The sequence below is a fragment of the Ornithorhynchus anatinus genome, chromosome X1 (genome assembly GCF_004115215.2).
Source record: "Ornithorhynchus anatinus isolate Pmale09 chromosome X1, mOrnAna1.pri.v4, whole genome shotgun sequence".
NCBI lineage: Eukaryota > Metazoa > Chordata > Mammalia > Monotremata > Ornithorhynchidae > Ornithorhynchus > Ornithorhynchus anatinus.
Genome location: NC_041749.1, coordinates 55,335,495 through 55,352,966, shown reverse-complemented (window position 1 = coordinate 55,352,966; position 17,472 = coordinate 55,335,495). Strand labels below are relative to the sequence as shown.

General features: G+C 58.7%; 1 protein-coding gene across 1 annotated transcript in view; it reads right to left on the bottom strand.

Annotated features, from left to right (window-relative positions):
- Window positions 1-2,021: 2,021 nt before the first annotated feature.
- Window positions 2,022-17,472, bottom strand: part of ZNF710 (zinc finger protein 710) — a 67,109-nt gene continuing 51,658 nt past the window's right edge. Inside the window, exons 3-7 of the mRNA XM_029051075.1 lie at window positions 13,797-14,171; window positions 12,696-13,739; window positions 8,663-8,854; window positions 6,850-7,024; window positions 2,022-4,027 (exon numbers count right to left, since the gene is read on the bottom strand). Of these exons, the coding sequence (XP_028906908.1) occupies window positions 3,855-4,027; window positions 6,850-7,024; window positions 8,663-8,854; window positions 12,696-13,739; window positions 13,797-14,144 (1,932 nt within the window). The 5' untranslated portion in view covers window positions 14,145-14,171 and the 3' untranslated portion in view covers window positions 2,022-3,854. The remainder of the gene's footprint in view (window positions 4,028-6,849; window positions 7,025-8,662; window positions 8,855-12,695; window positions 13,740-13,796; window positions 14,172-17,472) is intronic.

Below are 17,472 nucleotides of genomic sequence, written 5' to 3'. Positions count from 1 at the left end.
GGAAGAAAAATATGGTCCTGCCTGCCCCTGCCCCTCCTGGGAAGCTGATAGTGTCTCCATGGAGATGCCCGGGCCGCCAGCTTTACCTTTTGGTCCCCCGGACTGGATCCTCCACCTGATAGCACGCCCTGGGCCACAGCTGCTGTACCCCTGCCAGCAACCCCCTCCCCAATTCCTGTCTCCTCAGCCCTTCCCTTCCTCTCCCGCCCTCCTCTTGGCCCAAACCACTGAGCCAACCCCCTGCAACCATTTATGGCTCCAGGCAAAGAGTGGGCCCGGGGTTGCGGGGATGGGGATTTTTTCCCCTGGTTTCAGCTCCCTGACCCTAAGACTCATCTTGGCCTGTTGGTGCTATGCTTAGGAATGTCAGGAGGCTCAGGGAAGAACAGAGAAGCGGCGTGGCTCAGTGGATAGAGAATGGACCTGGGAGTCAGGAGGACCTGGGTTCTAATCCCAGTTCCACCAGTGTTTCACACAGAGTAAGCGCTTAACAAATACCACCATTATTATTAGTCTGCTGCATTACCTCAGGCAAGTTACTTCACTTCTGGGCCTGTTACCACCTAATAATAATGGTATTTAAGTGTACCTCATCTGTGAAACTGAACCCCATGTGGGACATGGACTGTGTTCAACTTGATTAGCTTGTATCTTCCCCAGTACGGTGCCTGGCACATAAGTACTATTTAAAAAGGCAAAAAAAAAGATTTGGACCTTTGGCTTCTTTCAGCTCGTGTTTGTATCCGTCAGGTACTCAGGGGGTTAAAGCAGAGCAAGCAAGGTACTGGGGCCCCCCCCAACGTGTCTTGGGGATTTGGGACCCATCCCAGGAGGGCAGTGTCATCTTGAGACCCCTCCCCAGGTCCCCGGAGCTAAGACACCCCCACTGCTGTGCTCTATCCCAACCCAGACCCCCCCCCCCCCCCCCCCCCGCCACCAGGTCCCCCTTCCCGCCATAGCAGACTCTGCTGAAAAGAATATTCATTTATTGATCATTATTGCTAGGTAAACAACTTCTCTTTAAAACAGAAACATAAAAAACACAGTAGGGCTTTGCACAAGTGGAATTCCTAAATTGCTGCTCTGGGCCCGGAAGGAAATAAGTTAAAAGGGGATTTTTCACACAGGGGCCGGTGGGAGATCCAGGAGAGGCTGCTTCCGTGTCTGGAGGGGGTGGCTGAAGGGTGGGGTGGGAGGGTCGGGGGAGGCTGGCTTGGCCATGGCTGACCCCGGGGTGGGAATTGTGCTGCTGCCCCCTTCTTGGCCTCCCCTGCGGGGACAGACACTGACTTGGGGAGCCGTTTTCAAGTATGAGGAAGAGAGGAGGGCAGAGGGTACCGGTGGGGCGGGCACCGCTCCCCCCCGACAATGGGTTCGGCCGGGGGGAAGGGCCCTCGCCAGGGCTGGTCCCCGGGCAGGGAGGAGGGCGGCACGTCTTTTTGGTACCAGACAAAGTGGCTAGAGGTAGTTTGTGGGGTTGAAACTGTCTGGCTGAGCAAGAGAAAAGGTCCCATGCAGGAGCTGGACTTACGAGGTCCCAACGGGGACGACTGGGACGGTGGCCGGTGGATATCTCGGGGTATCGTAGGGTTAACTGACGCCTTTCCTGCCACAGCGGGGGTGAGGGTGGGAAGCATCCGGAAAGTCCTCAGTTGAGCTTGCTGGAGGAGGAGGAAGGGCCAGGGGGAGGCTGGCTCATAGGAAGCCCCCAGGGTCAGCCTCCCCTCAGAGGTGACTTAGTGGCGGGTGGTCACCTCTCTTCCCCTACTGATTCTTTTCTCCTCTCTCAGAGGGCACGGAAGGAGCAGTTTACACCCAGGGCTCCGTCCCGGGCCCACCGCCCCATCGCCGGCCTCTGCTCGGCCCTCGCCCTCCGGCCCCAAGGGGAACCCTCTACCCTCGTCTACCCAGACGAGGGTAGAGGGTTCCCTCTACCACACTGACCCCGATCCCTCTTCCCCTCCTCTTAGTCCTCCCTCCTGTCCTCCCTTCCCCCCACCCCCCATCCCCTGCCACCTCCCCAGGCCTGAGGCCACTCAAGCCTCCCCGTTTCGGCAGATCCTAGGCCTTGGAGGAAGCCCGGGCCGGCCGGGAGAGAGGGAGGGGAAGGACCCTGTGGCCGCAGCGGCGGGGCACGTGAGGGCAAGGGAACATGAAGGCCAGCTGCTGGCTGCTCCTGCCCCCGTGGTCAGGGGCCTTGGATGGAAACAGCTCGCGGCCCCCTTAGCTGCCCCCACCCCCCTGGTTTTCTTTAGGTAGTGATAGCACATCTGTCTTTGGTCCACCACAGTGTAGTGCTGGCAGCAACAGTCACCATCGGAGCCCTGAGTTTGGATACAGCCCGCTCTGGTTCGAGTCTCAATCAGCCAATCCATCAGTCAATCGATCTCTCTCACACCCATACTCTGTCTCTCACACACACACCTATCTGCACATGGCATGTGCACACACACCTGTGCATGTGTGCACCTCTGCACATGCCTACACACCTGCCAGCACATGCGTGTGTACCCACACACAAACCCATCTTCTGCACAAACCCCTACCCGCATATGCCCACACGTAGGTACACATACACCCACACACACCCCTCTACCTGCATACACCCCTCTACCTGCACGCGCGCACACACACACACACTCACATAAACACACGGTCCACAGGAATTACTGAGTTTGGAAAAAAAAAAAAGAACCCATTTCTGGTGAAAGAGAAAGTTCCACAGATCAGCAAGTAGTCAGGGGAAAACAAAATAAATTACTCTCAAAATACCCCATTGGCTGCAAACTTTGTGAACAGACCCGGCTTCCCTTGAGTTCCCTTAAGCCCCACACCTCACTGCAGGCAGGCAGGCCGACCGGCCAGGCACGGCGCCTGGCCTCCATCTTCCAAAGCGGGGTCCGTGTTCATAAGAAAATACATCTTTTTTTCTCCACCGGGATGAACCCTCCTCAAGCTCCTCGTACCCTCCCCGGTCCCTGCTCCACCCCCACGACCCTGTCCCTGACGACTTTCCCAGCGGCTGGAGGCTGCAGATCCCTTGTGTTTTGACGCTGGAGACCCCCGCCCCTTCTCCCTGGATTGAAGGGAGGGGGGGCTGAGGCCAGGGGAACAGGCGCTTTGGAAGTCACTGTCCCGAGGAGAGGATGGAGAAGGGAGCACAGGGCGGAAGGGAGGGATCGGGCAGGAGGGCTGGATCGGCCCGGATGGGCCGGGAATACATTCGTCCTTTGCCACGGGCTGGCCCATGGGCTGAGGGGGCCCGGCGCCCCGGAAATGGACACGGAGGTCCGGAGGGGAGCCGGGAGGTAGAACGCAATGAGGGCGGTCGCCCCTGGCCCGGGCCTTCTCGTAGTGCACTTGAGGTGGCAGGAACGGGCCCTGGGCCCTCAGAGGGCCCCCTTCCCATGCCCGTCCTGCCCCTCGGAGGGAGGTGATTTGGGGGCCAGGCAGAAATGAGCCCGTCACACCGTGGATGGCACGAAGAAGAGAGACCCGCAGCCCAGAGTCTCCAGTGTTTGGCATGAACGAGGTGCCCCGACGGGAGACGGGGAGAGACTCGGTGGAAAGGGGCAGCCCTGGGGTACCGGGCTTCCCCTGCTTTCCCCAGGAGGGTCCCATCCCCAAGCTGCTCTCCCTCCCGCCCCCGAGTCTCCCTCTGGGCTTTGGGCCGGGGACCACGTCGCCGCCTGGTCGATACGAGTCCGAACTCCCGGGACGGGGCATCGGAGCCGGAGGGGAGGGGGCTCGTTTCTTCAGCAGCAGGGTCTCCTCTCCCCGCCCCCTCCCTGACAGTGCTCTCCGGGGGCTGGAGGCTGGGCCGGGGAGAGAGGGAGCTGGGCTGCAGCTCCCGGCTACAACACGTTATAGTAGGCCATTTCTTTCATGGCCTGGTCTGCTAGGGCGGCCTGGTCTTCGCCGTGGGGCACCCCGCCATACCCGTAGGCGTTCTCCTCCTCGTAGTCCTCCATCTCCTGCTGACCGTCCAGCTCTGAGGGATCCCCGCCCGTCAGCTCCATCATGGGATCTGGAAGGCACCGCACCACACCCGTTTGGGACGGACGGACGGACGCCGCCCGCCGCCCGGGTTCTCCGTCCAGGGTCTCAGGACGGAGCCTCATCCCTCCTGCTGGGGGCCACCCCCGCTCCTTCCATCCGTGTTGCTGCTGTTCCTCCTATTGCTCCCGCTACTCTTCCATTCAATAGTATTTATTGAACGCTTGTTATGTGCAGAGCACTGTACTAAGCGCTTGGGATGTACAGTTCGGCCACAGACAGAGGCGATCCCTGCCCAATGACAGGCTCTACTCTCGCTACTTTGCTTTGGACCGAATTGTACATTCCAAGCGCTGAGTACAGAGGTCATAGGTTTGAATCCCGGCTCTGCCCTTTGTCAGCTGTGTGACTGTGGGCAAGTCACTTCACTTCTCTGTGCCTCAGTTACCTCATCTGTAAAATAGGGATTAACTGTGAGCCCCATGTGGGGCAACCTGATTGCCCTGTATCTACCAGCGCTTAGAACAGTGCTCTGCACATAGTAAGCGTTTAACAAATACCAACATTATTATTATTACAGTGCTCTGCGCACAGTAAGCACTCAATAAATGAATGAATGCTACGGCTCCTACTGCTGGTACTCCTCCTCCTGCTGCTGCTCCTTGCTGTAGCGCCCAAGCGCGTGCAGCCACGCGCCCGACAGTCATCTGAAGGGCAGTGGCGCCTTTGAGTGGCAGCCGGCACCGCAGCCCAGCAGAAATACACGAGGTAGGCCGGACCCCCAAAGGAACCTGTTGGTCTCAGTCTGGGTCGGGTTCCCAAATCTAATCTCTCCGGGGTGCCAGAGGCTCTTCCAGTCCTCCTGAGGGAGGCGCTCTCCTCCAAGGAACTCCTGGGAGCCTCCCGGCCGACCCAACTTTGAAACTCGGGGTCCTCCGGGCGGGGAGCTTCGAAGTCGCCCTACCGCAGGCAGTGGCCCTCCCTGCCCCCTCACACACGGCGGGGTCAGCTGGGGGAGCTGCTGGCCTCGCTCTCCTCGGGGTCCCCCTAGATGGCAGGGATCGGCTGGTCTGGAGGTCCTGGTCCGGGGTGTGCGGGCTGGGGGTTCCTTTCATTTATTCACACATTCATTCGATCGTATTTATCGAGGGCTCCCTGTGCGCAGAGCACTGTACTAAATGCTTGGGGGAGAGTACAATATAACAATGAACAGACACATTCACTGCACTGCTCTAAGCACTCTAAGTTAATCAGGCTGGACAAAGTCCCTGTCCCACACGCAGCTCACACTCCAAGTAGGAGGGAGTAGGATTCAATCCCCATTTTTCAGATGAGGTAACTGAGGGACAGAGAAGTGAAATGACTTTGTCCAAGGTCAAACAGCACGCATGTGGCAGAGTTGGGGATAGAACCTAGGTCCTCTGATTCCCAGGCCCGTGCTCTTTCCATCGGGCCACACTGGTTAAAATCCGGCCTAGGAATCATAGGGCTGGGGCTGTAATCCCAGCCCTGCCACTTGTCTGCTGAGTGACCTTGGGCAAGTCACTTCACTTCTCTGTGCCTCAGTTCCCTCATCTGTGAAATGGGGATGAAGACTGTGTGAGCCCCAAGTGGGACATGGACTATATCCAACCTATGATCTTGTATCTACCCTAGTGCCTGGCACATAGTAAGCCCTGAACAAATACCATAAAAAAAAAAGGTTCGTTGGCCCCAAGGTTCTGAGGCTCCACTGACCTACTTGTCCATTGGGGACTGGCAAGCGGGGACGGTGAGCAGACCCCGCCACCTCCAGCCTCCCCCCGGGCCACTCAGTCGCAGCCTCCGCCACCGGCCGTCGCCCCCCGCCCCTCCCTCCACCTTCCCCGCCAACCCCAGACGCGTTTTGAAGCCGTGGTGGCGGCCAGAGGCACAGCAGCGGCCGTCTCTCGTCACCCATCCCTGCGACGGCTCCGCTTCTGTCTGGGCTTCCCGGACCGCTCGCCTCTTCCGGGGGGCCCCTTTTCTCCATGCCCCCCAGGGCCCCTCGAACCCCCCGGGGTGGAAAACATCCACTCTGAGGAGCTCCCAGAGGGGCAGCTGAACCCGGGCCGCCATGCTGCTGGCCCGGGTTCCCATTCCCCTTGGCATTCCCCAACTCAGTCACCTACCAGTGTGGCCTACTGGAAAGAGCCCGGGCCTGGGAGTCAGAGGACCTGGGTTATAATCTCAGCTCCGCCACTTGTCTGCTGGGAGACCTTGGGCGAGCCACATAATTTTTCTGGCCTCCATCTGAAAATGGGGATTCAGTGTCAGTTCTCCCTTCCCCTTCAACTGTGAGCCCTATGTGCTCTGCACAAAATGGAGAAGCAGCATGGCCTAGTGAGTAGAGCACAGACTTGGGAGTCAGAAGGACCTGGGTTCTAATCCTGACTCCGCCACTAGTCTGCTGTGTGACCTTGGGCAAGTCATTTAATTTCTCCACGCTTGAGTTACCTCGTGTAAAAATGGAGATTAAGGTTGTGTGAACCCCAACGTGGGACATAGACAGCATTCAATCTGATTAACTGGTATTTACCCCAGCGCCTAGAACAGTGCCTGGCACATAGTAAACACTTTCCGAAAACCATTTAAAAAATGACTTTCATATGGGACAGGGACTGTGTCTGACCTGATTATCCTGTATCTACCCTAGTGCTTAGAACAGTGCCTGGCACATAGTAAGCACTTAACGAAAACCATAAGAAAATTTGTAATATGGGACAGGGACTGTGTCTGACTGATTATCCTGTATCTACCCCAGTGCTCAGCACATAGCAAGTGTTTAAGCAACACTGTAATTATTATAATTGTCATTATTATTCTCATAATTACCGTGGCTGTCCAGGCTGATGTCCATGACCCCGTGTTTGACCTTCATGTGCCGACTCAGGTTGCCCTTGAGGTTGAACTTGCTGGAGCAGTAGGGACACTTGAAGGGCTTGCTGCCCGCGTGGAGGTGCATGTGGCCCAGCAGGTTGTACATGCGATTGAAGGACTTCCCGCAGACCTGGGGAAGACCCGAGCCCGTCAGCCCCAGGCCGGGTGCTGGCCCCAGCCTTCCTCTCCTGGCCGGCTCCTGGGCTGCCCGGCTGGCTCAGGCCTCTCTGGCCTCTCGGGCCCCCAGGAAGAACCTCTGGTGGCGGAAGAGAAGCTGTGTAGCCTAGTGGATAGAGCACAGGCCTGGAAGGCCTCTCCCCACTCCAGTCTATTCTTCATTCCGCTGCTTGGATTATCTTCCTACAGAAACACTCTGGGCAGGTCACTCCCCTCCTCAAAAACCTCCAGTGGTTCCCTATCAACCTTTGCACGGAACGAAAACTCCTCACTCTTGGCTTTAAAGCTCTCCATCATCTTGCCCCCTCCTACCTCACCTCCCTTCTCTCTTTCTATTGCCCATCCCGTGCACTCTGCTCCTCTGCCGCTCACCTCCTCACGGTCCCCCGTTCGCGCGTGTCCCATAGTCGACCCCGGCCCACGTCCTACCGCTGTCCCGGAATGCCCTCCCTCCTCACATCCGCCAAACTAACTCTCTTCTCCTCTTCAAAGCCCTACTGAGAGCTCATATCCTCCAGGAGGCCTCCCCAGACTGAGCCCTTCCTTTCCCTCTGCTCCCCCTCCCCCCAGCCTCTGCTCTTCCCCATCCCCTCCCCTCAGCACTGTGCTCATTTCTATACATTATTTATTACCCTATTTATTTTGTTAATAAGGTGTATATCTCCTTGATTCTATTTATCTTGATGATTTATTGTTTTCGTTTTGTTGTTTTGCTTTGCTGTCTGTCTCCCCCATTTAGACTGTGAGCCCGTCACTGGGCAGGGATTGTCTCTATCTGTTGCCGAATTGTACATTCCAAGCACTTAGAACAGTGCTCTGCACATAGTAAATGCTCAATAAATACTATTAAATGATTGAATGAAGTCAGGAGGACCGGAGTTCTAATCTCAGCTCCGCCGCATGTCTGTGTGCCTCATCTGTAAAATGGGGATCAAGATTTGAGCCCCATATGGGACAGGGCCTGTGTCCAATCTTATTAACTTATTAAGCACCCCAGTGCTTAAGGGTGCTTGGCACAAAATAAGTGCTTAACAAGTACAAGAATAATAATATTATTATTTTTATTATTATTATTGCTCACCCCCAGCAGTCTGCCCTCTTCTCCCTTCTGGTTCAGGTGGCCCCAGGGGCAGAGGAGTGGGACCTTGGGGGCAGGGCCCAATTCTCCAGGTTCCCAGTAGATCTGTCAATTAATGGTACTTACTGAGCACCTACTGTTTGCAGGGCACTGTACTAAGTGCTTGGGAGAGTACAATATACCAGAGTTAGCAGCCAAATTTCCTCCACAGAACAAGCTTCGAGTCTAGACTACAGATGCTCTATGAGCATCTTCTTACCAGAACCCTGCCTTGTGCCCCCATCCCCTCCATGTTCTCCCCCGCCTTGGGCCTCTGGAAAGCACACCCCACCCCTCCCGGCCCCGGACAAAGCCATCCTCCGCATCCACCCTCGGAGCGGTCAGTCCCCTGGACAGTGCCACCCTCCTTATCCTCCCTTCGAGTAGCCAGCCCCGCACTGTGCCTGCCCGCCCTGAATGATGCCACCCCGGGTCTCCCCCTTCCAGCTAGCCCCGGGCCCAGCCATCGGGTACCTTGCATTTGAACGGCTTCACCGGGGAGTGCACGATCATGTGGGTCTTGAGCGTCTGCTTCTGCACGAAGGTCTTGAAGCAGACGTGGCACTGGAATGGGCGGACGCTGGTGTGGATCAGCTTGTGTCGCTTCATGTTGGCCTGCAGTGTGAACTCCCGGCCACACACCTCACACTTGAACTCCTTCACGCCCTGAGGGAGGCATGGCCGCATGAGTCTATAACCCAGCCCGCAGAGTCTATAACCCAGCCCGCGCACACTTCGCTCCTCTGGTGCTAACATTCTCACTGTGCCTCGATCTCGCCCCGTCTCGTCGCCAACCACTGGCCCACGTCCTACCTCTGGCCTGGAGCGCCCTCCCTCCTCAAATCCACCAAACGATTACTCTCCCCGCCTTCAAAGTCTTACTGAAGGCACATCTCCTCCAAGAGGCCTTCCCAGACTAAGCCCCACTTTTCTTCATCTCCCACCCCCTTCTACATAGCCCTGACCTTTGCTCTTCCCCCTCTCCCTGCCCCATAGCATTATATATATATATATATGTAATTTTATTGATTTATATTTATGTCTGTTTATTTGCATTGATGTCTGTCTCTCCCGCTTTAGACTGTGAGCTCGTTGTGGGCAGAGATTGTCACTCTTTATTGTTGTACTGTACTTTCCCAAGTGCTCAGTACAGTGCTCTGCACATAGTAAGCGCTCAATAAATACAATTGAATGAATAAATGAAAGGAGTCCCTGCGTCAGGAGGGCCCCGGGGGAGGCCGTTCTTTGCTCCATCGACCAGCCACCGCCCCCTGACCCGGGCGGCCCCTCTGGCCCATGGCAGAGAGGAACTGGACGGCCTGGCCTACTGGGTCCTGGCCCTCCAGAAGGCAAGACCTCAGAGTGACTCCCCAGGGGAGGACCTCCGGTCTGGCCCTCCCAATAGTAATAATAATGATAATAATTGTGGTATTTGTTAAGCACTTACTGTGTGCCAGGCACAGTACTAAGTGCTGGGGTGGATACGAGCAAATCGGGTTGGACACAGTCCATGACCACGTGAGGTTCACAGTCCCATCCCCCATTTTGTGAGTGAGGGAACTGAGGCCCAGATAAGTGAAGTGACCTGCACAAGGTCACACAGCAGACAAGTGGCAGAGCGGGGATTAGAACCCATGTCCTTCTAACTCCAAAGCCCGGCTCTTTCCACTACAACATGCCGCTTCTCGTGCACCACGCTGCTTCTCCTCTCCGCTGGTCCCTGGTGGGTGTGCAGACAAATGGGGACCCATCACCCCTTTCCAGGGCACCGGGAAGCTGCTTTCCCTCAGGCCAGGGGTCGCGGGCGGGGGGGGCCAGGGTGGGGTTCTTCCTGCTCAGGGCGGCCAGAGGGTCCTCTGCGGAATGGCCTAATGGATAAAGCCCGGGCCTGGGAGTCAGAAGGTCTTGGGTTCTAATCCTGGCTCTGCCACAGGTCTGTGTGACCTTGGGCAAATCACTTCACTTCCCTTGGGTCTCAGTTCCCTCATTTGTAAAATGGGGATGAAGACCGGGATCCCCATGTGGGACAGGGACAGTGACAAACCCGATTAACTTGTATATCTCCCCCAGTGCTTAGAACAGTGTTTGGCACACAGTAAGTGCTTAACAAGTACCATCATTATTATGATTCTTCCCCCGGGGTGCCACTCCTGGGGGAGAGCAACAGGGGAGCGCCAGTCCCTCTCCCTGCTGATGGCTCTGTCCCTGAGTGGAGTCCAGGTGGCGGGTGCCCAGAAGCCCCCACATCAGCTCCCTCACCCTCAGCTGCTGGCAGGGGGATGGGGGCAGGACATCAGAGCCCCCTTCCCCACCGGCTGTGGAAGCAGGCGGTCTGCCGGTCCCTGCGGGGGTGTTCCGGGGACCCCCTCCAACCATGGCCCGGGGGCCTGGATCAGCACCCAGGGTTGGTGCCTCCACGGGAAGCTTGCAGGAAACAAACCTGGCCTCCGACCTCTGAACTCTGGCCTTGACCGTACTGGGCCAGGCCGACCCCACAGGCTGTCTCCCCTGACACACCGCCTGCCCCTGATGGAGTCCGGCTGGGCCCTGGAGGCCTGCTTGGCCTCCCCATCTTTGGTAGACTGGAGCAGCAGGGAAGTCGCCTCCTGCCCCTCCCCTCCGCTCCTTCCTCCCTTCCTTCCCCTATTTATAACAACAGTAATAATAGTGATATTTGTTAAGCACTTACTATGTGCCAGGCACCGTTATAAGCGCTGGGGTGGATACAAGCACATCGGGTTGGACCCAGGCCCTGTCCCACCTGGGGCTCACAATCTCAATCCCCACTTTACAGATGAGGTACAGAGAAGTGAAGTGACTTACCCAAAGTCACCCAGCAGACAGGTGGTGGAACGGAATCAGAACCCATGATCTTCTGACTCCCAGGACCATGCTCTGTCCACTATGCCATGCTGCCGTTTCTCCCTTCCTCTCTCCCTCCCCCAGTTCCCCTCTCTATCCAGGGTTCTGACTTGGGCAGCGGATCAAGGGCACCAGTGTCCCGATTTGGGTTTCGGCTCCAGTCACGGAAGGGGAGGCAAGTGTAATTTATTTACTTCTATTAATGTCTGTCTGCCCCTCTTTTCATTTTGTTTCTGGTATTTGTTAAACTCTTACCCTGTGCACTGCTCTAAGCGCTTGGGGAGATACAAGTTAATCTAGTTGGTCACATGTGGTGCTCACAGTCTTAATCCCCATTTTGCAGATGAGGTCCCTGAGGCACCGAGAAGCCAAGTGACTTGCCTAGGGTTACACAGCAGACAAGTGGGGGAGTTGGGAGTAGAACCCAGGTCCTTCTGACTCCCAACCCCATCAGCTATTCACTAGGTCATTAGTCTGTCTTTTCCCTTGAATAACCCCCAGGACCTTTTGTTTAGAACCCCCCAAGCCATGTCTAGTGCTTCCCCAGAGCCCACGGACCCTGCCTCCACAGAGCAGGGGGCCGGGCCTGGCCGGGCAGGCCGGGATGTGGAGAAGGGCGGACTGGGATTGGCCTCGAGGGCTGGGGGGAGGAGGATGAGATGAGTTGGCCCAGCCCCCACTTGGCAGGGAATGTGTCTGCTTATTGTTATAGCGTACTCTCCCCAGTGCTTAGTCCAGTGCTCTGCACACAGTAAGTGCTCAATAAGTACAATTGAATTGAATAAGTTCTGCCCCAGACCCCCTCAGCTTTAGACCCTTCATTTCCCCCTTGGCATCCACCAGGGCCCAGGCATTTGGGCAGGACTGGGAGTGGGAGTACAGAGGGGGAAAGCAGGAGGCCTCCCCACGGCCCAGACGGAGCAAATCTCGGAGCACCGGGAGGTACCTTCTCCGGGGGCCAGCCTGATGGAGACGCTGGGCCACGGTGGGAGGGGATGAAGCTGGGGCACACCGCTCCCCGACCCGAGAGCTTTTCCTGCTGCTGCTGACGACAAGAAACTTGGGGCCGGGCCATCCCTGTTGACGTCTGGATTCCGGTTTTCCCTTCGGTTTTCCGGTCTGCCTCTCATTTTTAAGGCTTGAAAAGGAGCCACCCCTCATTACCATCGCTCAAGGGTAGCCCACGGCAGGGACAGGCACCTGGGGTGAGTCAGGGCACTCCCTCTTCCACCAGGTTCCCCGACTCTCCATCAAGGAGGTGGGGCTTCCCTCAGGAGCCGGGCTCTGAAGAGAAGCAGCATGGTGTAGTGGAGAGGGCACGGGCCTGGGAGTCAGAAGGTCACGGCTCTGCCACTTGTCTGCTGTGTGATCTTGGGCAGATCACTTTACTTCTCTGTACCTCAATTACCTCATCGTAAAACAGGGGTGGAGGCTGTGAGCCCCATGTGGGACAGGGACCGTGTCCAACCCGATTAACTTGTATCTTCCCTTGCGCTGAACAAATACCCCAATTACCATCATTACTATCATTATCATTAAGAGTGGACGGAGGCGACGGGGGCTGGGGGCGGGGCGGGGCGGGCAGGGCGGAGGAGGCGGAGTGGCCTCCGGGACTCCCGGTGGGCAGTACCCGGTGGGCTCTCACCTTGTGCGTGAGCGAATGCTGCTTGAGGTGGTGGATCTGGCTGAACTCCATGCCACACTCGGTGCAGACGAAGGGCCGGACGTCCTGGTGCTTGAGCATGTGGTTCTGCAGCTGGCTGCGGTAGTGGAAGGCCTTGCTGCACTCCAGGCACTGGTAGAGCGTGGGGCCCTGGTGGGTGGCCAGGTGGCGCTTGAGCTGGGGCAGGGTGGAGAAGTCCAGCCCACACTCGACGCACACGTGGCAGCGCCCGCTCTCGTGCTTGGCCTCGTGGGCCCGGAGCTCGCTGGGGTAGGCGAAGCCACGGCCGCAGAAGCGGCAGCTGTAGGGTTTGACGTCCGTGTGCAGCAGCATGTGCCGCTTGAGGTGGCTGGTCTGCGTGAAGGCCTTGAGGCAGACCTGGCACTTGTGGGGCCGCGTGCCCTGGTGGGTCAGCAGGTGGGTCTGCAGGTGGCTGGGCTGCTTGAAGAGCTTGCCGCAGCGGGCGCAGGCGTGGGGCTTGACCCCGCTGTGGCCCAGGATGTGGGTCACCAGGTTGTACTTGGAGGTGTAGGACTTGTCACACATGCGGCACTGCCAGCGCTTCTGCCGGGCGCCGACCTCCACCAGGTACGAGTCGTCGATCTGCACGTTGATGTCCAGCCGGTCCAGCTGGGCCTTCTTGTGCCGCTCGGCGGGGGCCCCGCCCGCTCCCGGCCCGGCCCCGCCCTGCCACACGAAGCCCGGTTCGCTCTTCACCGGCTCCGGGGAACCCGGCCCCGCCGCCGGGTCCGCCCGCCCCGGGCCGCCGGCTCCGTCCGCTCTGCCCGAGCCGCCGCCATAGCCGTCCCGGAGTGGGTCGGGGAAGTGGGGGTCGTGGGCCGGGCCGGGGGGCTGCGGCCGGGCGGGGCGGACCTGGTGCCGGAGTCGCCGGGGCTTCCGGCCGAAGGCGCTCAGGTCGATCATCTTCACGGCGCTGGTCGGCAGTGGGGCCTCCCCTCCTGCTCCCTGCCCGGGCCCCCCCGGTAGCCCCTCCTCACCCTCGCCCCCATCCGGTGCCGCCGCCGCCTCCAATCCCGCTTCGTCCTCCTCCTCTTCCTCCTCCTCGCCCCCCTCCTCCGCCGCCTCCTCCTCGTCCTCGTCGCCCTCCTCGCTGCCGCTCGCCCTCTGGCCCTTGGCCTTGGGCACCAGCCTCACGGGGGGCCGTTTCTTCCGGCGCGGGTGCCTCCCGGGGGCCACCTCCGCCTCCGGTCCCTCCGTCTCCTCCGGCCCCCGCCGGCGGTCCGGGGGTTCCGGTGGCTCCGGCTCGGCCCCCGCGGCCGCCTGGTTCCCCGGCGCTGGGTAGAAGGCCCCGGGGCCTACGGTGGCACCGAACAGCACGTTTTCGGAGACCAGGCCCAGCACGGCCGCCTGGGCGAGGGACAGGACCACCACGGCATCGGTCTGGGTCCCCGAGTCGGCGAAGCGCTCCATGGCTCCTGTCCGGCTAGGCTCGCATGGCTGTGGAAAGAGAGAGGGGCGTCAGACCCCCACCCCGGGACCCCTCTGCTCCCCTCCACTGCTCCCGGCCCGGAGGCTCCGTTCCTTCCGCCTTATGTAATCATTTCCCCTGGCCCCCAGCCCCTAGCCGGGCTGCACCCCCAACTGCCCTCAGCCTCGCTCTGCCTCCCTGGGGAACCCCTGTTTTCCTTACTCCCTGCACCGCTCCCCACTGGCGTCCTGCCCCCCACCGCCCCTCCACTCTCCCTACAGGCCAGACAGGAAGGCCCCTAAAAAGGAGTATGATGGGCGAAAAGACAAGGAAACAGAGTGGCCTAGTGGACAAAGCCCAGGCCTGGAAGTCAGAAGGACCTAGGTTCTGATCCCGTCTCTGCTGCTCATCTGCCGTGGGACGTTGGACAAGTCACTTTATGTCTTTGGCCCTCAGTTTTTTTATCTGTAAAATGGCATTAAGACTGAGAGCCCCGTGTGGCTGATAAACTTGTATCTATCCCAGGCCTTAGCACAGTTCCTGGTACATAGTAAGTGCTTAGCAAATACAATAAAAAAATTAAAAGGAGAAAATGTGTCAGATTTCATTTTTGGCCCATAACCATTAATAATAGTATTAATAATAATTATGGTATTTGTTAAGAGCTTACTATGTGCCAAGCACTGTTCTAAGCGCTGACAGGGCTTGGGTCACACTGTCTTTGACTGGAGGCTGGACGCTCCCGTGGGCAGGTGGGGCCGGTGAAGAGCAGCCCACCCCAGGCCCCTCAAAGCCCCCAGGAAGCCTGACAAAAGCCTGACACAACAGGCCCACAAGCCACCTTCTCCTTCCCCCGCCGATTCCACAGCTCAAATCCCGATCGATCGCTGGATCGTTCCGTGAGGATCCCGGGAGGCTGTGGGACTGGGGATAGCGGTGCAGGGGTGGTGGAGTGGGGAGCTCATTCAGGGAACCCCAGATTTCTCCACTGCTCCTTCATTCCCCCCGCCCCTCCGCCCTTCCCCGCTGGGTCCTCCACTTCCCCTTCCTGCACTTGGGCTAAAGCGCAGGCCGGAGGGACCCGTCTTCCTAGAAACGGAGACCAGAGCTGGAGCCATAGGGGGCAGAGTGGACTCCCGGAGCCCAGGACCAGACATGGTCTGGCTCGGCCCGGCAGCAGGGATTCCAAGGTCGGCAGCCACTGCGGCTCTATGAAACCACACTTGTCCTTCCTGCTCCAGCAGGCATATGCTTGCACGCACACTTTCCTGTGTACATTCTCTCTTCACTCACACATACACACACACACACTCCCCCCTCCCTGTGTGAATTTTCTTTTCACACACACACACCTTCCTGTGTGAATTCTATCTTTCCTCATACACACACACAAGTACACTCTCTCCTGTCGAACTCTACTCATACACACTCTACCCCCCACAGTTTTCTGTGCAGACTCTCTACACCCTCTCAACACACACACACACACACACGCACACTCTGTCTCTCCTGTACAAATTATCTCTACCCCCCACCACACACTCACACACATACACACACACACACCTGTGTTTGTGCCATTTCTTGTGGGTGAATTCTCTCTTGGCAGCTGGGATGGGACAGACTGGGATGGAATGGGATGCGACAGGATGGGATGGGACAAGCTGGGACAGGATGGGATGCTCCGGGATGGGACGGGACAGGATGGGATGCGACGAGATAGGACGGGATGTGACGTGACAGGCTGGGACAGGATGAGGTGGGCTGGGACAGGCTGGATTTCAGATCCAGCAATGAGAGCAGCTGGAGGCTGGGGGAGCCAGAACCCCCTCCAGCCCAGCGTCCCCCCACAACCACGAGGCCCCAAGGGACTCGTCAAACCTTGACGGGCACCACCCACCCTGCAGTGGGGAGACTTGGGTCCTTGGCCGCGTGGGGTTCTTACGCTGCCCACGAGCTCCCCAGCCAGGCCTCCATCCAGGCTGCCCACCCTAGATCCCTCCTCTCCTCCTCCACCCCCCCAAGAATTCTGCATGGGAAACTGCTATAGGGAGGAAGATTGAAATTTGGAAGCATGGGGCCTTCCACTGAGGCTCAGACCTCTGTACATCTGCCCGGGATCCCACCCTCTGCTGTCTCCATTTTGGAGAGATGACAGCTCCCAAGTCAAAGGGCCCCAGAGCCCCTGACTCTGGCTGAGGGGGGGGGAGGCCCGGGCCAGAGGAGAAGACACACAAAGATGGGAGGAAGAGGCAGGAAGGAGGGGGAGCTGGAGCTGGAGGAAGGGAGGGAGGGAGAGAGAGAGAGAGAGAGAGGAAGAGAGAGACAGGCTGTGGAGGCAGAGAAACAAAGGAAGAGGAGAAGGGGGAGGGGAGGCGGAGGAAGAGAAGACGGAAAGGAGGATGCGGAAAGAGCTAGGAGGGTAGGGGTGGGGGCCACGACTGCTGTCAGTCAATCATATTTTTTGAGCGCTTACTGTGTGAAGGGCACTGTATTAAGTGCTTGGGGAATGGGCCAGGGAGAGACTGTGGTGTGCACGGAGGGCTCCATTTCCACTCTGCTCCTGGACCTGCAGGGAACGGGATATCTAGGGGCCCGTCTGTCTTCACCTCTGCTCTGTGGCCCCCTGAGGCCCCCAGGGTAGGTTAGAGCCTGGGGGGGCAGGGGGGATCCTGGGGAACCCCCGGAACACAGCTCAGCCAGAGGCCCCAGCTGACCTGCCTGGCACTGACCCACCCCAGACCCAGCAAGGCCCTTCCACAGTGCCTGGAGCCAAGCCGGATTTTCATACTGAGCCCAGGCGCCCCTGCCCCTAGTGGACCCCTTTTTCCCCGGGGAGACTGGCCCCCCCCACCCCCCATATGCCGGGCTGAGCCCCTCTGCCTTTGCACCCCCACGGGGTGGGGCGGCCTGCCGGACCCACATCCCGCCCGCTCTGCCTAGAGGGGTGGATGATCCATCCACTCAGCCTGTCGGAGCTTCTTGGTGGGGGCGGGGAAAGTGCTTTGATATCCCTCAATGGGCAATGGGGAGAAGAAGGCCTTGCAGTGCCCCCCTCCCTGCAGCCCCCCGCGAGTAGGAGGAGGAGCGGCCTGGCTCTTTCCGGGTGCTCTTCCCCTGCCCCGGTGGGCCTGGCATCCGGACTTCTGCTGTCCGGGGGTGGAAGTGAGGGGAAGGACTAGACTGCGGTCAGCCCCACGGTCCACCCGGCCCGGGGCTCTGTCTCTGACACCGGCAGGATGCGCCTTCTGGCCCACTGGCTCCCCCTTTGTTACATGAGAAAACGGACGTGTAGAAAGCAGGGCTAGGACCCGCGCATCTCCTGGGTGG